This window comes from Coloeus monedula (assembly GCF_965178545.1).
Source record: "Coloeus monedula genome assembly, chromosome: 1".
Taxonomy (NCBI): domain Eukaryota; kingdom Metazoa; phylum Chordata; class Aves; order Passeriformes; family Corvidae; genus Coloeus; species Coloeus monedula.
In genome coordinates, this window is record NC_138781.1 from 121,486,350 (window position 1) to 121,510,499 (window position 24,150).

Here is a 24,150-nt window from a genome sequence, read left to right on the forward strand (position 1 = left end):
AGTCCAATTATTAATGCTGATATTCTAAAAGGAATTTGTGCTCTTTAGCAACAGCATTGCATTCACATGTGAGAGTTCCTTTTCCCATTCATTACAATGGGATAAAACAGAAGGCTTACAACAACAGATAAACAAGCACTCTGTATTATTCTGTAGTTTTCCTCAGTTGAGTAGTCTTTGGACAGCATTTTAATGGCTGAAAAAAACCCTGCACATGATGAATAAGGATGCCATTCTCAATTAACATGGACAAAGGATCATAGCCATATTTGGCAAATGAGGTAGTTGTGGTGTAAGAAAAGCAGGAGTATTCACAGACATTGCCACATACATTACTGTCCGCAAATCAAAACAAGTTAATGACATTTTTGTACATCTGCCCAGCTACATGACTACACATTAGTCTGGCAAGTACTTATTAGACCCAAATTAAATAGCACAATGATTATAGTTCGTATTTACTAAATATAGTGTTATTAATTTATACAGCACTAAATATGGATATAAATAAAAATAAATTATGAGTACTGAACCAAAACAGCCAAAGTTACAAAATATATTATCTTCATTAAATATGTCTCAGTGCTACAAATGCCACTATACCCACAGTTTCCACTAAAATATGTACCACGGGGAAGGAAGCATCAAACTGTTATCTGTTCTCCACAACAAGTGCACCAACAACACACTCAATCCCAGCAGCTCCCCTCTCAGGCAGCCTCCTCATTGTGCACTGGTACAAATAAAGCCACCAACACAGAAATACCAGCACCCATGGAACAGATGGGTGTCAGATTAATAGATCCCAATTCTAAAAACACGCCAGGTAAGACCAGCTACCACAAAACTTATTTAGCAAACCCACATACTATCTGAAATGTGTTGGATATCTTATATATATATATAAATTCTATACTTTGGCCATGCAAATTCAACAAGATCTCTCACATCACCAAAGCGAGAAGTCTGAAACTCATTGCTGAACAGTGGGGCAAAAAACCCACGGTTTAATCCATATCCAATAAAGAATGGGATGTTACAACAAGAAACATCAGCCAAGAAAGACCAGTGATGCCTTAGGTTTTAACTTTCATATTTTTCAAATCCTGTACTGCCTGGTGTGAAACTGAAGTTTCTCGTAGCCTGTTAACTTCTGCTCTCTTGTGCTAGGTAGACATAACAAAGCCTCTCCAGGCCTGCTCTTCAAGGACACCCAGACCGTCCTAGGCCCAAAAAGTATAAACCAAAGAGCCACTAAGGGGGGCAAGTGAGGGGAATTACATCATTAAACTGAAGCTTTAATTGGAGAATTAACCCTGATGTGCAAATGAACCAAACTTATAAAAGCGTGAAGAACTCGTGACCTGCCATCCATCTTGGGGTCCATCTTGGGAAGTAGCCTCTGGACTCCCCAGGGTGTACCTTTGAAGGCACTTCAAATAAATACCTACTTTTATTCCCGTATTCTTGTCTAGTCTCTGTTTTTAGGTGGCCACTTCAGGCATCACCAGTAGCACACACCAGAAATCCCAGATGTTCAACATTAGAAAACTCTGCTACACAGGGATGCCTTCAACACGGAATTTATGTACCAATGGTTATGCACAAGTTTAGCATACCATGCATAAACTCTACCATCTTTTTAATAAGATGTTACATTAATTTTAGATGCTTGGCAGTCACAAACTAAGGCACACTGGCAAGCCAGATGAACAAAAAAAAGAATACTTTGAGGAAACCTATGTTACCTATTTCTACTGCTAAACTGTCCATGCCACTTCTATGGTGGATTCCTGTCCCAAAGCTTTGACTGTAGTTAATCTTTAGAAAGCAGCCAGTACAGACCTTTGTCACAATCACGCCCAAGTTTCTAATTTAAATATTAACATGAAGGCAGTTTTTTGAAGATGTTCTGAAGGTTGAGAAAACTGGTATCTCATTTCTTTAACCCAGAAGTCTTGTTTATCCATTGTTAAGAATCTGGATCCTGAAAGATAACACTGCTAAACTTGCATATTTCTTTCTATCATATCATTAATTATTTGTGAAAAGTAGGACTTGGCCACACTTTATTTCTGTTTCATAAAAGATTTGGCTTTCATCTGATTTTTTTTTTTAAAGATCTCACTTTTCACTTTTAGGGGATCAGTTTTCCAAAAAATTGAGCTTATCAGACACATCTACACTGCTAGTAATTCAAAACCTTGGCATATTTATTGATTCAAAAAACCTATTACATGATATCGCTTACATCCTTGTATTTGATTAGACTGAGTTATTGGGGGAACTAACAAAAGATTACTCAGAACTCAGCAGAGAGCTTATATGGACGTCATCTTACCTGACATCTAAACTATTTCCTCTTGCACCTTTATTTATAAGTGTTGCACACACAGAACAAATTTTGCACAAAACAAGTCTCTGAGGCAGCTTTACCTCAATTTTTTTTATTCCACCATTAAAAACCCTAAGAGATAGGTTGCAAGTATAAAACATTTATTGTCTTCTTTCAGAGAATATTGATGAACAACTACAGAAGGTTGTATCGATGAGTAAGATGCATTATGACTGAACATCATCCAAGTTCAATTTAAACCTGAGCTGTATACTACCTCTGAATATAGTATGTATAAGATATTTATATATAAATATAAATTATGCACTTCTTTGGACAAAAAAATGCCAATAAGTTTAAAACATGAATATGTTAATTAGATTGAAATTCATCCATTACAGAAAATATTTTGACAAGTATTCTAAGAATAGTGTTTTTAAAACAGTTCAATGCATTAAATACATGCAAATTTTGACAGTCAAAAATGCATACTGCATATCTGAGATACTATCATTCTTCACAATCATTGGAGCCTCTAGCTAGATACAGATTTTTCATGACAGACAGAAACACTTCCTTCTGTGTATCTCATATTCTCAGATTTCTACTTCAAAATTATTCCTGAAGCACTTTTAAAGCCAGACTTAGAACTACTGCAAGCTAGAATGGTTGCTATATACTCCAGTTAGCCAAGCCTGCCAATGCCGAACCATATTCAATCTCACTTTCTAAGTAGAACTGCTTGCCACTAGAATCACTTCCACTGGCAAATTTTAGGATGTTTCATCCTTGAATTATCTGCATTAATAGTGCATATATAGGGTATTTCCATATACATGGGATTTCCACACACAAACACATTAGCACCCACATCAATTAGAAGTATATTCTCTATTTTGAAAAATCCCCAAGTAACTTTAGGGTAGAGATTCAGAACTGGCTAAAACCTATTTAAAGTTGTTACTAAAAGGTGAATTCTGCCCCCTCTGTTCTCGGTACTTGTTCTACAGCCACACGACAAACGAGAGCAGCTCACCAGTTAAGACAAAAACTTGGTATGAAAGACTAGAAAGCTGTAATGTCCATTTTCTTTCAAAGCAGAGTATCTTTACACAAAGGCATCCTAGGTGGGCATGGATATATCTGCATGGAATGCTACTCTACAACACACAGAGTAGATTAAATTCACATTATGCAGGCCCACAGCACTCAACCACACCCATGGTATGCTGTAGATCACAGCAACAAAAGTGTAACATAGAAGAGGGTCAAGAAACAGAACAAAGCAACAGTGGACAAACTCCCTGCATGAGGAAAATACACTGATTCTTTAATTACATGTATCTACTTATGCAAGGATTTTGAATTTGAAATGGAGATTTAAAGGAAACATTAAGAGGAAATTTTTACAAGTAGTAACAGTTGGTCTTCGAGATGTCCCAGGCAGGCAGCAGCCTGAATCACACTGTGAGAGCATCACAGCTTCTTGTGAGTCACATATTTCTGAAAGATCCGGTGAGAACATGTGGATGGAAAGACATGTAATTGTTTTACAACAAAAACAAGTTTTCCGGCATGAGTTTCCCTCAGCTATTGAAGTTAAGTATAAGTTCCCTTACAGCTACCAACACTCTTTATCCTACTTACCAGGAAAAGGACCTGCAGGGAATCTTACCGGGGCTGTTGCAGAGAGGCAGTGAGTTTGTGGGTTTGTGCATTTATTTCTTACCCCAGATTCACAGCTTGTGGGCCTGTGTCTTGCTAAAGAAATTCCCTTTGCAATGATCCACTACACAGGGAAAATAAAACTAACTGATTATTTTTTAGGCAAGAGTAACTCAAATGAACCTCAGCCACAGTTTTGCAACTGCAGGAGGGCCAGACAAAATGTGATGTTTTAAGTGTGATAGTTAATACTGGTCATAATTATAGGAAAAACAACGCTCAGTAGAAAATGCATTTAATGCTTTCAGTAAGATTTCTTTAGGGTCAGTAAGTATAAAATGCAATAATCTTGAAAACTAACCCCAGGTGTATCGTTTTGTTAATAGAAGAAATGTGCAGGATAGGCAAACCGCTAAATTTTATGTAATGTTTTATGCAGGGAAAAAGAGTACCTAAGATAGGGCTATATAGCTCACCTGAGGCCAAATCACAGTCTTTGAACAATGCAAAACTCCTCTGGACATCAGTGGCATTTTTCCTAGGGTAAGAGCTGAAAGGCCAAGCCAGTCATTGAAATACTCTGGTACCACAAGGCTCTAAAAGCCAAAGCAGTGATAATGGCTGAAGAGCTGTTATTTCTGTACCATAAAAAGAAATTTTCCAGAGATGTTATTACATTTAAATGTATTCTGATATTGCATTCTGCTTTTCCATCTCAGCCGACACTGTTCCATCTGAACAAGATGGACATAACATAGAGCACAGTATTTTCTATTAAATATAGTTATAAGGGAAGAATAACAGCCTTGGAATGACTCACTTGCAGGACCAATTCATAGGTTACGCTGAGTATGCAAGGCAATTTCAGAGTAGTGGTGGAAGAAAAGGAGTTTTATAACACAAGTGATGCAAACTAATTTGGAGAGTCAGATACACAGAGAACTAATTTGGAGACTTGGATACATAGAGAAGTACACAATGGACTATAAACACTTCAAGGGAGGAAAGAATAGGGACTTTTTCAAATACAGTGGTATCTGCAAAAATAGAGTCCGATTCTGTTCAATAACAAAATCATTACAAATGGTGAAACATATTAAAAATTCAACACTAAAAAGACAGCAGCTTTGTACTTGTGCTGCACTGAGTCTAGACACAAGATACTAAGAATGGGAAACTGTATTAAGGCAGAACTGGTGACAGACACTGGCAGTCCTATACAAGTGGTTCATACAGAATGTAATGAGATATTCAGGAGTGTATTTCAGCCCATATAATGAGGTACCGAGAGGGTAAAGTTTTGCACGCGGTGGCATTACTTCCTAGGATAATGGGAAAAAGTAGTAAGAAAATACAAGATTTGTTTAATTCTTTCAAAAACGTCTTGTCACAGTTCTGCATTCTAGACGATGCAAATCTTTGTCAGGACACATATAATTAAGTTCACCTTTTAAAATCTAATGTGACAGACCTAGCACTAGTTCTGTGTAAAAACAGCATCTTCTACAAAGGAACTGTACCATAAAAATGGATGCTCATGAAATGTTATTATAATCTAAAGTCTGAAACCACAAAGCAAGAAAATTCTGAGTTAAAACGAAACTTCATCCTTAGCCCACCCAAAAGTGTTTAGATAAAGCAGGGCTTGCCAAAAAGTAATAATCCTATATACAAAATATGTTGCCATCACTAGAAATTTCAAACTAAATATGGAATTGCAGCTCTTAATTCTTACCTTTCTCTTCCCTACTTTTATGGGTATAAACAAGTCCTTTCATGACTTTAGCACTTGTGTGGTTAATAATCTTAAGCTAATGCTTTTTAACTATTTCTGTGTAGAATAATTTATTTGCCAGGTTCTCAGCTAAACAATCAACCCCAAGAAGAGGAAAAACCAAAACCCAAATAGTAAAATTATATTTATGGAGTACTGTGGAGTGGCCCTGAAGGAAAAAGAATTCACATAATTGAGCGGTCTGCTCCTTGTACTTCAAACTCATCGGCCCTTTCTTTTTTTTTTTAAGAGCTAGAGGCATAAGTTATTGAACCACTAGATAAGGACTGAAATAAGATCTGTTGTTGAGGAAGAACAAGGTTCTCATCCAAGTTACGAGATAACAAATTGTGATGTGGAGAAGAGTGATTTTTTCAGAGATGGGGGAGGATGGGGGGGTGGAATGGGACAGGAGATGACATAGCATCTCACAGTGTTTCTGTAGACCACAATTCAATATGTGTTGAAGGATCTACATCCATTTTTGGACACTGCTCTTTCTCTCACCAGGATATATTTTTGGTTACATTATTTTTCCCCATTTCTCTTATGTGATGTCATCTTTATAATGGTCAAAAAAAGGATTTTCTGATATTTTTGGATTCTACCTTCTTAAAAAGAAAGTTCCTGGTCGGAAATGGTAAATCAGTCTCTGTTGCGGGATGTCAGGACTTTCTAAAGAACATGAGTGAGGAAAGTAGCGATGAATGCAGCAATGGGATAGCTAACGTGATGTTTCACGGACTAAGACAGAAAGCACTTCACAGGAAACCACTGCAGCATGGGGAGTTTGTTCCATGAGCCAGCAAGCATTGCCTAAAGTCTTGCAAGTTCCCAGAAAAAGCAATATATGTACCGTAAGACTTCTGCAAACCCACATTCACATAACTTTTAACATCACCCAGCACTACTTCAGTTGATCTGTCCTGATCCTAATAGCTCTGCTGCCATTTAAATCTGAATTTGGCTATTTTCCTTAAAGCAGATATGTTGTCACACTAGGTCTATGAACCAGAGATTTCTGAGCCACCCCAAAGAACTCAGGGTGAAAATTAGCTTGTCTGGGGCACACCCCCCACACTCCATACATGCTTTCTCCACTGGCAGTACAGGTACTTCAGGACCCTCTGGTGGTGTCCCTTCTCATCTAAGAGTCAGCTGGTCAGCTTTTCCCTGGAGATAGTTTAGGTGTCCATACCGGTGGAAATGGTATCCAGCTTTAACCAAGACCAGTTAGAAAATCTTCTTTCTACAGAATATCTTCATGTTTTCTTCTGTTCTAGCACAAACTCCTAATCCCCAAGTGACAGGTACTCTAAGAATGCAATTCACCCATCTTTTCAAAGTTCAGCATCTGTGTATGGCGAATACTCGAAACGTAAAGGGAGAAAGGAATGTCCTGACAGAACAGAAACTGGTGTTCAGTGATGGTAAAATACAAACAGATTCTTGAACCAGCACAAGGGACCACAGACCCAGCTCTTTTGCTTAGATGAGTTCCTTAAACACTCAGTGCTCCCCTTCCCTGCTCTCCTCTCCCCCACTTGACTGAACACTGAGTTCCAGTGTGTGTGAAAAGCTCATGTTTCCTCAAAAAATATCATCCTTACCCAGGATAGTAGGACCTGAAGATCATTACACTCTCCAGTTCAGAATATTCAGTGATTCTGTGATTCTATTTTTAACTACTCAGCTTTGTATAGGCCCATTACAAGCTCAGTAGTAATAATAAGAAAAGATTCTGATGAGTGAATGGTAGAAAATTAACTTCCAGACCTGGTACATCAATGTGCCCCATTGCTTCAGAATATGCTTACACCTCTAACAAAGAGCTTCCAGCACTGCTAGAATTCCAGGCAACCGTGTAGGAAGCAGCAGGTTAAGGGCTGTCTCTGTTGTAATAAACTTGTTCCTAGAAAGCAGTCCTCTCCTCCAACCAAAACCTTCTAGATACCTTCTAAATTCAGAACTATTTTACTCTGCAGTAAATATTAGCATTTAAATTTTGTATTTCTGAAGAGAGTTAATAAAACCACAGCCGAGTTTAAGAATGCTACTTTAGTATTTCCACTGTAGTGTTCTGTTTGAGAAAGCATTCTTAAAAGGGCAATGGATTCTGCTGAGTAATATATTTTTCCTTTTCAAAAATATTTTTTCTCTAAGATTTCATTATTAAATACATGGACTCCTCTCTAGCTCCAAAGAAAAATACGATAGGACGAGCCCTAAGGATTTGTAAACTGAATCCCCTGGTTTTACTAGAACTGAAATAATTTATACAAATTTAGAAAGTTTAGTATAAGCATACACTTAACAGATGCCTCTTTAATTATTTCAATAAGCATAGTAACCATATATATGATAATAAATACATGTACAGTAGGCTTTCTCTTACTTCACAATTGTAGGTTTGACTATAGTACATGTGACTGTAATTTTGGTCACAATATCTGTATTTAGAGCTTGGGTATTTTTAGCCTTAAGGAAACTCAACCAGCTCCATTATTTGCAGGATAACTTTCAAATTCAGGAGAAGAAAAGATATTGAGATAGAGAAGTGCCTTTTGTTCACAGATAAAGTGTTGAAAATACTAAGGCCTTAACTTATGCTTGAGTTCCTCAGCCCAAAATGAGGGCATCAGGACAAAATAGTGACACAGGTATTCTCATGTTCAATTCAAAATCCACAAAACGTAATGCATGCATCATGACAGCCTGCATCAAAGTATCAGAAGGAAAGGATTGGTAAGAGAGAGGCCAAGATCTTCCTAGCCACACCAAGACTTGGTCCTCACTTCACTCACCATGACAAAGCTCTCCCTGCTACTAAAAAAGAGTTAATTCAGCAGCAGAAAAATCTGTGCAGCAATGCCGAAGAGACTCAGACACTCCAAACAGACAAGAGCAATGAATGGCATGGATATGATCCAATGAATCAGCAAAACAGACACAAAAAAGAATTATTTTTTAAATATTATTTGGGTTAGAAAGTCATGAGGTCAAAATGTAACAAGTGCCAAATTTGAGGCTGCCTGGAAGTTTTACTCTGGTGCAATTTTCAACTGCGTTAATGATAAAGTTGCAATGGCATGATCACTCATTCCACACCCTCTGTTTCACTCCAATTCCTGCCAATGATAACATACTAAAGGGCAAAATCAAGACATCCTTGAATCTGCCATTCCCAGTATTAGTGCCTGACTTTGTAACCTAACAAAATCCTGAAAAAAATTAAGTTCTCATGACATCAATGTTGCAATCTTTTCAACTTTATTTCAAGAGCTACTATGGTGATTTACAAAATTGGCCCTGGTATTTAATGTTACACAATCTAAGTAGATTCTTTCCTCAACATTGATTAAAAAATCTGAAAATTCTTCATTTCATACAGGTTTCAAGTTTCAAAATCTGGAATTTTCCCTGGCTTTGGGAGTCTTGTGGACCTGGTGCTCTATTTTTTACTCAAAAACACTGCAACTCATAGAAGTGCCAGATTCTAATAGGTCCAACCATACATTGATGTCATATATTAAGTCAGAAGTGATCTGTCTCATCAGAAATAAAGCAAATCTTGTTGGTTTTCTTCTGAAGGTATTTATTTATTTTTAAGCACTCCTGAAGGTTTACTGATGTTCAAGATGCAATTGGGTGAGATATACCTTAAGCCAGCACAGCAGCAAACAGGCTCCATATAGGTGCCAGAGTGTTGTCAGACCATTTGATGTGCCTTCAACAAGTGGTGAGCATCCTTCCTTCCTACACTTTTTACACAAATATAACCTGAAAGTCAGAGTTGGCCTTACACAAAGGGTGAGAGAGCAAAAGGCAGTCAATTTGCTTTTCATTCAAAACAAACTAGGAGAAACCAGGAAAGAAACTTTGTCACTAAGTAACAATTCCTTCCCAGGGGTTCTCACAGAAAAGTGCAACTGTCATCCCCCTTTAGATTTTAATGTCCCTGTACTGGAACAAAACACTAACTCAGATAAAAGTTCCTCACAACTGTCTGGTAGCTGTGCTTTCAGTTGCTGATGCTTTATGAGCTTTAAAAAGAATACAGTCAATGACGTGGTTTCTGATGCAAAACGAAACCTGGAATCTAATTTAAGATATCAACATATAATTATTATTCATAATAATGAATATTTGGCTTTGTTACTTTCACCTTCAATGTTCTTGGCTATGGAAAATAATGAGGTCTATTTAGCAGTGTTATTTTGTAGTGATGTATCATTTACTGTTCTTAAGAACAAAAATATTTTGGTTGCATTACAGTTGATATCAAAATTGGTTTTAGTATCAGACTTAAAACTGAGGTCCTTATGGAGATAATCTCCCCCTAAATTAACAGTGTTGCCCAAAAAGTGTGGATCAAATCCAGTATGAACAAGAAACCCCACTAGCTCTCACTAAAAAGGAAGAAACTCCCATCACTTCCCCTTGTCTCTATAAAGGGGAAGACTCAAGGGCAGCTTGCCTCAGTAAATTTTTCCACTCACTTTACTTTTTTTTAAAACTGATTTTGTTCAAAGTACTCTTGGAAAAAAAAAAGAAAAATTAAAAGAAAAAAGATAAACACACTTCTATTTTAGCAGTCTTTGGCCAATGTAGACTTAATATGAATTTGCATCATCAAAACAACTCTTAATTGTGTTAAAATTTATTGCACTCATTTTTCTTCCAAAATTCACAGGAACCTTTTGCTTTACAGTCCATTCTTTACTTGCATGCCCTTTTTCTCTCTCATTGGAAAATATATCAATTTCTTATTAAAAATAGAAGTACTTTGGCATGACTGACCTGTAGAGATACAGAGCTAAGCAGAGTCAGTGAATCCACTCACTCTGATATGCACACATGATATGCAATTAAAATCTCCATTCACATTCCTACGGGGTTGTCAATCAAGAGAAAAGCCTTTTTGACAACATCCAGTGAAGCGTACCAACTAACTGCTGAACAGGAACTTAAACAGTAACAGCTTTTGTTACTAGCAAGAACGGATTTTACCAAGATTGGGCTCGGTTTCTAAAGAATTATGTTAAAATTTTGGGGGCTTTTCATTAAAAATTAAAATGTGTCACAAAGCTATTGTATGTGAAGCTATCATATTATGTAATACATGAGGGTTATCAGATTTATGTGAAAAAAATCCCTCTCTAACCTTTCTTGGCTGTAGGAAACAATTTATCCTTTCATATTTAGAACAATGAACAATGATTACAAGCTGGTTTTTAGTGAGAAGAGAACATTATTCTAATTGCATGTTGTCTATTTGGTAGGCATCGAATATCTTTTATAATGTTACATTGTGAGCTGCCCAGACACAAAACTAACACTGAAAAAGATCCACTACTGCCAAAAATGATACTGTGAACAATTTATTACTGATAGAGTGGCAAATAATTTTAAGTAACTCCAACTCCTTGAAAATATCCTAACTTTCAATTTACAGAGGGGAAGAGAGGAAAAGTCTTTGATAAACATTGAAGATGCTAACATTTGCTTTCTAATACCCAGTCACATAATGCACAACTCGTAAGAGCTTTAGGGTACTTTCAAATCCAATCTGTAAAGGTAAAACCATTAAAAATACATAGATTGCTAGTAATCTGATGTTTGTGTTTTGAGCACTAACCTTGAATTACAGTTTTCAAACATGCTAATATTATTATTTGCCCTCTTGCTTATCACACTCCATAACTGAAGAGAGAGCAGATGCATCCTAACTATTAACAGTCATGACAAATTGCCTTACTAATGAATGTTACACACTGAAAGTGCCATAACTGATTAAACTACAATTTCCCACTACCAGATAGAGAGAGACTTGAGAACTCCAGCAGTGGACAACTCTGATGTTCTGCCAACAGGCCTTCGGGGCACAGTGTGGTATTTAGAAAAACACACTGTAAATTCCATATGAATATATTCTAAAAGACTATGTGTATACAACAGGTTTTAAAGAACATTAGATGAAACAGCTTAGGTTCGTAACAGATGAACCATGCAAAATGGATGTGTTTTAACAATTTTAGAAGAATTACAAGACGGCGTTGGAGAATATTTCTGTTGGGTTCCTCTGCCCCTCTCCCCACCTCCCCAAACATTGCTTGTGCTTTGCTTTCACATAAAATCTTTCTTTTGTCAGTCTCTTTGTCGGTGCAAAATTGGCAGTGGTTCAAATTCAAAGTACTCCTATTCATTTACTGACCATTAAACCAATGTCATTCTAGTTCACATCAGCCAGAGAGCTAAGCTCTAAAAAACATAAAAGGCTTGCTTCACCACTGACGAATAATGTGTACATTTTTACAGAGCTTAAACCTTAATGCTTTGCCTGAAACTAACAATACAGTATACCTTATCATTCCTTTTTCACAAGCAGGCAGCTGCTGAAACGCTTGCCACTTCAAAATATCAATTGCTTGCCAGAGTTGTCCTCAACACACCCTGTCAAACTCATGTATATTGTGCAATGAAAATGGTGCAGGACTGAAAGCTAGAAATTGTGTCAAATTCTGCTGTAAGGGTATGATGTGCAAAGAACAATGTATGACAACCGTAGAGACTACAAACAATAGCAATGGAGCCAGACACTACATATATCAAAACTGTGCCTGTACATATTTTATTGTATGTATTATATATTTAAAGCATGACAAATGTGTCATTGAAGCTATGTGCTACACCAAATAGAAACCCTTCAGTTAGTTAAGCTTTTTCATTCCTCTTGATAGAAATGTAGTGGTATTTTTCTGCCCTCTAAACATTTGTTTGTAAATCACACAGCACAAGAAAAAAATCAGGTTTTCAAAATGAGTAACAGAAAACAAAAGACAATACTACAAGATGAGAAAATGAGATTTTGTTCAATTAACACTTTTGCTTTTCTCTATGGACACAGAACCAGGCTACCTTAAAGAATATCTGAGGCTATGCAAGAAAAATACAATATCACTACACCCATAAATTACAGTGTACCTAATTTTAATGTAGATAAGTGCTGGCCTATCGATTTGCATGTTTCCCTGGCAAAATGGAAATCCCATGTGAGTATGTTCTTTGTCTGTAGAAAATGCATTTAAAAAAAAAAAAAACCTTTATGAATACAGCAATCTGCGCTAAAAAGGAAAACATAAGTAACTAGTATAAAATTATGTGTGGAACCTAGGGGAAGTAGTGCTCATGTACACACATGTATACATGCATCTCTCTGTGCATGAATGTGTCAATGTGTGTTACACAGTCACATAGTGTTTTAGCTCACAGTTAGAATTTCTACAAAGTGTCTTAAGTAATGAAAATTCAGCCTCTAGACAGAATGTTAAATTAGCTGAGGAAAAAAATGGAAACTGACAAACTAAGTACCAAAGCAAGTTAATCATAAGGTGACCATGAAATGCTAGTCTTCAAAAACAACACATAGTTGTGACGAAAAAGAAGTGCTTGGGAGGAAAGATGAGTGCAGCAGCCCACAACAGCATGTAGGTTGCAGAACCTGAACACACAGTATTCCATGAGGGTCACTAACTGATATAATCCTAACCAAAATGAATAGATACACCATTAAGGTGTTAATAAATATTTTGGAAAGAGAATGGGTGTTTTAGGTGCTCAGGGTTGCTGACCTTTGCTGTGTTTATTAGTGGGACAATGATGCATTATTAACACACAGCAGCTGTACCTGAACTGCTGCCATGAACATAATAGCCTTTTATAGCCATCAGGGGAGTGAGATAGGAGGCCTTTATTAACCACTACACATGATTAGCACATTATGTGAACTTTAGTAGGCAAATTATCTCTTATTGAAATATAATGTTGGTTATAACTAATTGTAAACATGATTTTAAAAACTTCTCAATGCAAAATGAAGATTTTTACTGCCATTTAGCTGGTAAGTGGCTAAGCCACTAAAAAAATAATTCTTTTCCTTTGTTCAACCTGTAAAAACAACTGTGCCTAACAAAAACCTATTGCCCTATGGTAAAAACACTGAGGTGACTGAATGACTTCCACATCTCGAATATTATTTTTCAGAACAGTAAAAAAAACATAAACAGACATTTCCAACACAATTAAGAAAACTGCTGGTGAAGAAAAAAGAACTTGCCTTATATTTTCCTATAAAGACTACAAGCAGTTCTTAAAGAATCAATCTGACAATACATTTTCAAGAGTTAACTTGAAAAAACAACACCATGATTTACTTCAAAAAGCTTAATTTTGGGTAAGATTATCCCATTAGCCTTCACAACTGAACACAGCACTGAGAGTCCATTATGAGCAGTCTTTTATGCCCTAGCAGAAAGTCATTAACATAAAATAAATCATTAGCTTTGATATTAAGCCTCTACTATCTGCAGGTTTCTATGACTAATGTTCACAACTTTGTGTGCCAAATGATCAATTATATTATTTGAAAGGTTATCATCCCTTTTCCACATTATTTTTCCTTTTACTATTTATTATTATTTCAGGTTGATGCAAACACAACGATCATATGAGAAACAAATGTTTTCTCTTATTCATGAACACAAACCTACCCACTTCTGGCAACTGTGACCAGAATATAACTTCAAAGCCAGTTACTTATAGTAAAGGACAGAAATGATGCATTCTCAGAGTAAGTTCACTTCCTTCGAAGTCAGCAATGTATAATGAAGCAGAAATCTACGTGTGTATATACATATAGAGTAGCATAGATACAAAAGGAATTTACATGTTTACATAATCTTCTCTTCTGGCAGGAACTGTCTAGATAAATCTTTTACTCCACATGGCAGACTTTATATTTCCTTTACTGACCCATTTCCCTAAGTACAGGTTATCACTGTCTGATTTCAGAGTTCTAAATTCTTCTTGCATTTAGAACTGGAATTCACTGCAGATTTTCTTAATATAACAAAAATACATACCAGCTACAGTAATTTCCATTTAACCTTTAAGACCATATAATCATCAACAACAATAGCAGGAGACAAAAGTACTACCACAGCAGCTCAATTTCCATGCTTAGCCAGCAGTACCTTTGAAAAAAGCCATTCGTGCCACTTTTGACTGGTAGAGAGTGGTTTAACAGTCAAGAATGTGAATGCTAAAACATTCTGACATTTCCACTAACCTGGATTTGTCAGATGCTCATGTAATTCAAGTATGTTTTGCAACTTAGAAAGCAACGTGTTCCTTGGGAGGAAACCATTCAACAGGGGTCTATAGCAAATCAAATAGCAGCCCAGTGAGAAATACTAAATGAACAGTTCAGGAACAGTGTTAGCATATGTGCAATTGAAAGATAAGATATAAATATTATTAGAGCGATATGAAATTCAAATGCTAAAAATAAACTACTTACTGCAAACATAAGAAGCAAAAGAAAACCACAGACATTACAAATGTGGGTTACACCAAGATGTCTGCTGAAAAACAATTTTAAGTTTGAAGGTCTAAATCAAGAGCTAAACATTTTATTTGATGACTTACTAACAGGAAACTGATTGCTACCAATGAACATAAATGGCAGATACTCCATCAGCAGGGGGGACAAGAGACCCTTATGGGCACTCACCTCTGTGGAGGGGCAGAATTTGGTGCTGCTGCTAAGGCTACAAAATCTGTGCCTAACCATAGAATAATGCAACGCTGCCATTTTCCAACTGAACGCTGTGGGGAAAAGCGTTATGACCAAGAAAATCTCATTTAGGTTGATGTGAATTCCATGCCTGAAAGTATTTTGGAAGCATTGCTATAATTAAGAGTCATTTGGCGAATCTGCTATAAACCATGTTTTGAAGCGGTTTATAACTCAACGTTTTTAATGAGAAATCATTCTTTGGGCAGAAAATTGGTACATAGTTGCATAGCTAAAACAGCAGAATAGACTATTTCAGTTGGAAGGGATCTACAACTATCACATAGTCTAACTGCAAAAACAAAACACTTAAATTTAGGTTATATTTAAAATAAGTATTTTATTGCATGCAATCCATGCTAGACATTCAAAGAGCATGTGTCCTCTTCAAAAAGATAAACAAGGCTGCCACTAATTGCCTCTGCTGTCAGTTCCAGAAGCCAAGGTCTGCACCAATCCAGGGACTACCCTCTCCCATGCGAAGTGGTGCTTTCAGGTCACTCTTGAGCCGTGCTGAGAGTGCAGTCAAAGGAAGCTTTTTACTTCCAACATCTAAGCTTTGTTATATCTACCATCAATACAGGATATAAATATCCAAGAATTTTTATCTAGATCCTGCCATGATTAGGACAATTACCTGCTTAAATATAAATTGTGTTTTATGCACAGTTCATTTCCAAACGCTTGCGTCTTTAGCAAGACGAGAAAGTCCTGCTAACATGGGAATCTGAGGGCTGGAGGGTGCTCAGTTCTTCACAGTAAAGAGTGATCATCCCCAACACACCCCGAACTCAACAGGAGCTGGAACTGCCCAGTCTTGCACAGTACCAGCTTCTCAATGTCAGCTCCAGCTGCTCTTTGGTTTAATGTAAACACCAAAGGTACTGCATGTGCAGTAGTGTTTAGTTAATTCAGCATTCTTAGTAATTTACTGTTTTCACTTTTTTTTCATAAGACCTCATGATAGGCTGATTGAAGGTAATGCTCTAGAGATGAAACACATCGTTCTGGTATGAGAATAAAACATAATTCCTCTCAAGGTACTGATGTTTGGCAGAAAGAAAAAAAAATACTGCAAATGCTTTGGTTTATAGACACCTTTGAGAAAGATTTCTCAAAAGCACATACATAAATCATTTTCCGTGTTCCACTAAAACTGGGACCACTTCTTTTCTGAAACACTGGAATTTAAGGAGGCACACTTGAGACTTACTCACAACTCTGAGACTACATACTAAGGTCTAGTAACCCAGGAAAGAAAAGTCCATTTCCATTCTTCATATGTGGTATTTTTGAAACTAAGAGACTTAACACTTGAAAATCAACAGTCAGCCCTAATACAACTGTTTAATCTTTATAAAATGGTAACAAATTTAAGCATGATTCCAATGCGGTAGAGGACAAGGTATTTTTTTAAGGGGGAAAAAATATGTTCAGGATAAACAATATGAGCATAATCTAAACCACTGTCAAAACAGTAACAGTATTTCAGCTTTAGAGCTGTCCTTCAGAAGAGCCTGCTTGCCACACTTCTGAGTTTGAGATAGAGACTGGATGGAAGAAAGCCCCTGGAAATAATGTAAACTTTGCAAACAGCCATGGAATATTGTATTTAGAGTAGTCTCTATGGTAGGGTTAAGTTTACACAATAAATTACTTTAAACGCTGAGTACAAATATATGCACTTTTGCTCCATGGAATTCTGATTACCAGCGGGATTGTTACCTGCTTACAAAGCACTGTATTATATCTCCTTATCCACTTCTACCCAAGTTCACTCTGCTTTTTTCATTTTGAAAGGTTTTGCTTCCCTCTCCTTCCTTTCTCTTCTTTATTCCTCTTTTTAAAAACAACTACAGTCTATCATTTTACCTCTGCTGTCTGGCTGTATTTTTCCACTGCACTGACAACTACCAGTGAATACAAGAAAGATGAGCTGTAGGCTCCTGTATTTTTGAACAAGGTAGCAAATCACAGAAGAATCCAGTGCATAATTCTGCAAGGCTAACCATTGGGAGCAGTAAAGACCATTATTTTCTGCCTACTGATGGCAGAGGTCAGCATCCCTGTCATTAGCTGTGTCAAACTACAATTATATAACTGTGCTTTATGTGAGCAGATCTCTGAAAACACTGTGAAGTTGCAAGTATGAAAATTAAAATATACCAATCCTTCTTACAGTACTGATCGAAGCGGTCTTTGGAGGTGGCACTTCAACAGGGAAAGCCATGAGGCTTTTATTTACTTCTCTCTACATAAACATTTAAACTTATCATCTGACTTCTTCAGGCAGCATGAAAACACTGGCCATATTCTATCAAATTGAGACACTTGGATTATCAAAGTTATTTCTTTTATATCATTCAACTCAATTACGGAATGTGACGCTTCCTAAAATAAACTTCAACTGAACAGACTACTTGCATTAGCCTGAACATATCTGAACTGCAATTATGCTTCAAGTTTCAAGAGGCGAACAGTACAACCCCAACCCTAAATCTGTCCAGCATAAGAGCTCCACTATGTTATTTCAAAGGCTGACCTATATACCAAAGCATACTGTCCATTCTGTCTGTTTGTATAAGAGATACCTCACACAGTTGTCATAACCAACATTGTTTGCATTGCTCTTTCACTTTTCTCTCTCCATGGGTAATGCAAGAGAAACAAGGAAAAGCCTGCGTAACAATATATGCAGAGTATAATGAGCTTTCACAGCAGATAGAGAAATATTAGGTTAAGATGCTTAGAATGCTATTTTAGGTTTATAAAATAAAGATCTAAGCAGTCTTCTGAAACAAAGCCTGCCAACTCAAAATCGTAAGATAAGAGGCAATTGTTTGAATCTACATTATTTTCCTTTGGCTACAGAAAAATGCACTGTCAATACCTCCCATGCATGTCCCTGGGAACTCATATGCTACAAACAACAATCTGATCAGGGAAAAAAATTAGGACTAACAGAACAATTAGAAAACTTAAAAGCCTAAGTATTCGTGGAATACATTCTAAATTACCAGTAGCTCAAGCAGACTTCAAATGTAAAGAATCAAAGTCTGGCAAATTTCTAAAAGGAAAAACACCACCAAAACCTAGGTATGAAAAATAGGGCCAAATCCACTAGTAAGTGCCAAAAGCAAGTTTTAACTAACTTTACAAGAAACAAGATTCCTGAGGGTTTTGAATGAGTTCTGAATGAGTTTTGCAGGTAAACACCTAATGAAGACCCCCATTCTGACCCAGAACATGGATCCATCCCACTCCGGCCATCATCTCCTTTCCTGGGGGAGTTTAAAAGCAAACACTCAACCAAACATATTGAACAGAAAATTCTGCAGGCCTCTCGCCGTTCAAACTCCCTAAATACACACAGCCTGAAAATGAGTGACAGAGCAATACTGTAACATGACGACATGTTTAGAACAAGTCAGATAAGTTTTCACAGCAATGTTAATCATGCTGGGCAAAGGGAGAGAGTGAAGGGGGTGAAAAATGAAATGTTCACTAAATGTACGCCTCCAAGGGGCCTGGCAAATCTACTCTGTCCATTTAATGTTATCAATGGTCAGTGGTAAAGACATGTGAGAAAGACATTTGTTCTATACTAGATATCTTATATTGAAACATTCCTGGTAAGTCTTTTCCAAGCATAAAACATATGTCTTATGACTGTGCACTTTTAAGCACATTATCAGTTCAGGCAAAGTGAAATAGAAGAGTTGCAACTTGTCTACAGAATGAGTGTCTCATTTGCATTTAAAAAGAACAGTTTGCTCCCTCATACATGGCATGACTTGAAAGAAGCTTGAACCAGCTAGTAAAAAAATTCTGAAAATGACTTTCTAAATTAATTTATTCGATTTGGAGTGCAACACACCAAAAATTATTTAAGGAACTTAATTGGAAAATGATTTAATATATTAAAGTAATTCCTGATTTTCCAAAGCATTTAACTTTTAAATTAAATCTGGCCCACTATCTCAAGAATGATGAGTGAAATGTGTATTCAAGTCATTACCTTCTTTCTGAAGCTTTAAATCATTGATAGGTTTAATAATGTTTGTCCAGTTTCACTGCCAAACAGATCTTCAAACACTTTGGTTCTTATGCCATTAATATCAGCCCAAGCTTTTCACATGGCAACACTTCACTGTTACAATTTACAAAACTGACAATAGAGAAAATAACAGCAAACCACAGATGAAAAGTAGCAGTAGTCTCATGATAACTCAGAGCACAAACAGAAAATTAATGAACCCATAAATGCTCCTTTGCATTTGAACTCTTCCTGCTGAACCAAGTTCACTCCTGGCACAAACTTCCAATATATAGGGCACGTTTGCCAGATGCTGCAAAACAGTTACTTAAAACAACACTAACAGTCATACCTCTGGGATCTCTCTTGAAATATCCTGAGGCATCCACCACAAAGGGCCAGATTTATCTCTGGATTCTATAACTCCATTGAGTATATGTGAAATGCAGCCAGGATGAATTTGGTCCTTTCTGTTGTGATTGGTAGATGCGACCATGTGGGAAACCTTTCCTGAAAACTGAGAGGGCTTCACCCGGGAGCCGCAGCCTCCGCGCCTCAGCACAGACACACTCTATTTTGCTGTTTATCTCTGAATCGAGGCAGCTGCCCGGGATGAAAGGGACGGCTCGAAACGTTTCTCTGACACGTGAGACCGTCACGACAATAGCCGGGCGCGGGACCGGGCTGTCCGCCGGGCCCGGCCGGGCGGGAACCCCTCCGCGGCAGCGCCCCGCCGGCCACCGCGCCCCGCCGCCGCCCTCCGCACCCGCGGCCGGCCCAGCGGAGCCTGCGCACGGCGGAGTTTGCGCTGCGAAAAGCCATCTGCTGCTGCTGCAGCCCGCCACGGGCTGCCACGGCGGGCTTCCACACCAGCGCCCGAGCGCGCAGGTTTGAACACATCGCTCTCTCCCGGCTTGTGCTCAAAGGAGTGCTCTGGGTAACTCGCACTTTCCGACCATTTCCTACGGCCAGCGTTTTATTCATGTGCAAAGCCCATTCCGTAACAGCAGAGAAAGTGCAGCTCATACATAAAGCACCAGCTGGCTCAGGCCACAGCGGCAGCAACAATGCAGGAACCCCAGCCCCCTTCCTTGGCAGCAAAAGTCACGCAAAGTGCTCCGGGATCGCAGCACCAAACTCTCGGAACCGGACTCAGAATTTGGGCTAGCGCGAGTATCCTCTGCGGTTCCTCCTTCCCCAGGGCTCGGGGACCTAGAACTTAGCTCTCCTCAGGTACTGACCCGATTTACAGAGGTTTAATCAAGTTACAGAGAAATTGGTAAGGCAGTTGCACAGCCGGGACAAAGTGGAGCCAATGTTCTGAACCGACTTGTCAACACTATGCAGACTTACTGTGCACACAGAGAGATGTGTGTGTGTGTGGTGTGTGTGTGTGTGTGTGGTGTGTGTGTGTGTGTGTGTGTGTGTGTGTGTGTGTGTCACATACACACACAAACGTGCTTTCGGCACCGCCAAGTACCTCTTTGACACATGAACTGCGGGGCAGAGTTTCTGCGCATTTGTGGCGGGCGCGATTTTTCTCATTAACAGGAGCCCTGGAAATTCAAGTCCCTCGCATCAACATCCCTGTCCACGCCGTTTCTCCGAAAAGATGTTACGGAAAATGCCTCCCCCACCCACCCCCCCGCTCCAGCCGCCCGCCCCCAGACTACTCCGGGGGTTTTAATTTGGGGTGCCTGAGGGGGAGCGGGTTTGTGTCCCGGCGGCACCGCTCCGCGGCGGGCGGCACTGCGCTCCCCAAACCCCGGCAAGTGCCGCTGCCCTCCCTCCGCCTCGCCGGGGAACTTGGTGCGCGGCTCGCCAGAGCGCAGCGCCCGCTCATGCAACGCGCCGCGACAACAGCACACACCGACAGCACAGATAAAACACCTCGGACGACACAAAACACGAGTCACCTTGTTGCAATAGTAGGGGTCCAGGCAGGGGGAAGGTCCCAAACAAGGCGGATCAGGAGCGGCTGCAGGCTGAGGAGGTGGTGAATAAAATCTTACGTCCATTTCACTAAAACATCAAGTAAACTCCTTTCCTTTTCTTTTGGTCGTTAATGTTGGTGCAAAAAAGGGGTGTGTGAGTGTGTGTGTGTGTGTGTGTGTGTGTGTGAGGGAAGGGGGGGGACACACAAGACTGAGAAGAATGAAAAAAGAGGTGCCTGACTTCAGTAGTCAAACACCTTCCCTGCCTCACATCCGTTTGTGGTTTGTAAAGAGAGAGAGAGAGGAGAGGAGAGGAAAAAAAAAATCTCTTCCAAAAAAGCACCGGTCTGCAGATGTCTGCGAGAGAACCCACGAACCCTCCTTCTTCTACGGCAGGGCAGGTAACTTCGAGTACTTATTGTTTCCCCCACGCATCGGCACCGGGGCGCTCGCTCCGTGCGTGCCGCTCTTTATGGGAGTCTCGGAGTTGGTTCGCTTCTCCCTCCCTCCCTCTCGCTCGCTCCCTCTGTTCTTTTCCCGTTCTTTCTTCCCTTTTTTTTTTTTTTTGGTCCTTTTTTTTTTATTATTATTAATATTGTTATTATTTATTTGTTTCAGTTTGGTGGAGGTGTATTTTGGTTGCCCACCACAGCGAGGGCCTTGGGGGGCACTGGGGGGGGAGGTGGCGAGAGCAGCCGGGCCCCCCGCGCACCCCCGGGGGGAGCGGGGCGCCGAGGCGCTGGAATGGCCGCCCCGAGCCGCCCGGCTCTCTCGCCTCGGCTCTGCCCGGCTCGGCCCGGCCCGGCCCGGCTGCGTTGGGCTGGCGGCGGCAGGGGACGCACCGCGCTCCGCCGCGGAGCCGCCGCTCCGAGTGTGCCTCACACAAAGGGGCCGGCGAGGGAAGAAGAGCCATTTGCGGCCGCCGGGGCCGGGCTGGGAGCCGCGGAGAGGGGGCGCTCCCGTGCCCGCCATCCCGCCGCCGTCCCCGCCCTCTCCCAGCGCCCTCCCGCCCGGCCCCCGGCGCCGCCCGGCCCCCGCCCGTTACTATGGCACCCCCTCCGCGCCGCGGGGCCGGGGCGGGCGGCAGGGGGAGGTGGCTGTGGCGGCAGGGAGCGGGGGCTCGGTCCGCTGCTTGGGTTGGGCGGGCCTCAGGCTGCCGATGTGGCCGCGGGCAGGTCCCTTGAGGTGCCTCTGTGAGACCCTCGGGCCGATTTCCGCGGCCGTTTGGTAAAGTTGGGGTCAGGCGACCCCTCTGCCCTGGCAGCCCTCTGAGGTTGATCTGGGTCGAGCTGCCAGCAGAGCCCGTTGTCTCCAGTCCCAGCAGAGTGGAAGCCGTCGCCCAGGGTTTGTGGTGGCACAAATACGCTGTGATCCGTGAGCACGTCCCAGAAAACAGGAAACAAGTTGAAACTAAAGCGCACCCGTGAAATGCCTCGTCATCTGGGGGTCTACCCCATTAGATCATGGTGCTCAGGCCTGGCCGCACAAGGTGACACCAGGCACAGGATGGAGGAGGGACATTTGAGGAGATGGGCTAACTGAGAGGGGAGGAAGGAAGGATGAGAGAATGGGGTAGGGAAAATGAAGAGGAACTCAATTAGCAGCAAACAAGGATGCTGACAAAAGAAAGTTGGGAATCCAGTGGGATGCAGGAGAGGGATTGATGAGGAAAACAAGGTTTAACAGGCAAAAACAATGAAAGAAAGAGTGACTTCAAGACACCATGAGCAATCCCACTGGGTTTCCTGCTGAGTTATCCAGTAGTCTTAATCAGGACAGAAAGGATGGAAGAAAAAGGACACAGGAAGGACTCTATGCTGAGCTTAGATAATGCCCAACAGAGGAATTGTGTTATGAAAAGAAAGGAATGCCTTTCTCTCTTTAAATAAAAACAAATTATTGAGTGCCGCACAAATAAGCTGAGATGATGATGATTAACAGGAATGGTTACTCTTATCAATACTCATGAACATTTCCATCACAAACCAGTTGGAATCTAAGATTTGTAATGCACGTTGTCACACAAAACTGTCTTCTCATCACTGAAAAAAAAAAATCCACTGTAGAGGTTTTAAAGGGACTCAGTATTGAGGGAGAGCAAATCACAAATTTCAGGTGAAGAAATCACTGTTTGTGTGAGGATATGCATATGTATACACAGAGATATATAATCTACACCTCAGATATTTTGATATTTTAGAGTCCTTCAAGATAGTGTTAAGTCATGACTTTCTTCCATGTCTAACAACCTGCTTTCGTTAAAGCTTAATTATCTGGAAAAACGTACATAATTAATGTAAATGAAACTCTAGAGAAAACAGGTTTGAAGCAATATTCCTATTTCAAGATTATTTGATCAAACACATCTCTGAAGATTCTTGGTTGTCAGTTCAACAGAATTTAAGTTTGATGGCAATAAATGTTTTTCTTAAACATGCAATTACAAAAGGATCTCAGTTGCTTTCTTTTTAATAATGTTTGAAACCCTTCTGGCCTTGGAGAAAAGCTTGAAAACATGACCTAGAAAAAGCTCCAGAAAGCAAAGGAAAAGACATTAACATATTTAAAAAAAAAAAGAAAAGAAAAAAAACCTCATGATTTTTTGGCATCTGACTCATTATTTTGCATGTTTGGGATTAGACATTTTGAAAGTTAAAAAATCCTAAAAAAGACTTTCCTTTGCAAGAGATGTACTTGACGCCTGACAGATATATCACTGCTGCAAATGGCTGATATGTGGACCATAATTTGACAAAGTGAATGGAAGACAGA

General features: G+C 39.7%; 1 protein-coding gene across 1 annotated transcript in view; it reads right to left on the reverse strand.

The window, feature by feature from the left end:
* TOX (thymocyte selection associated high mobility group box) overlaps positions 1-21,462 on the reverse strand; it is a gene marked incomplete at both ends in the record, with an annotated part of 217,623 nt that extends 196,161 nt beyond the window's left edge. The window contains one exon of the mRNA XM_082277198.1: positions 21,361-21,462. Within this exon, the coding sequence (XP_082133324.1) occupies positions 21,361-21,462 (102 nt within the window). The remainder of the gene's footprint in view (positions 1-21,360) is intronic.
* Positions 21,463-24,150: the final 2,688 nt, after the last annotated feature.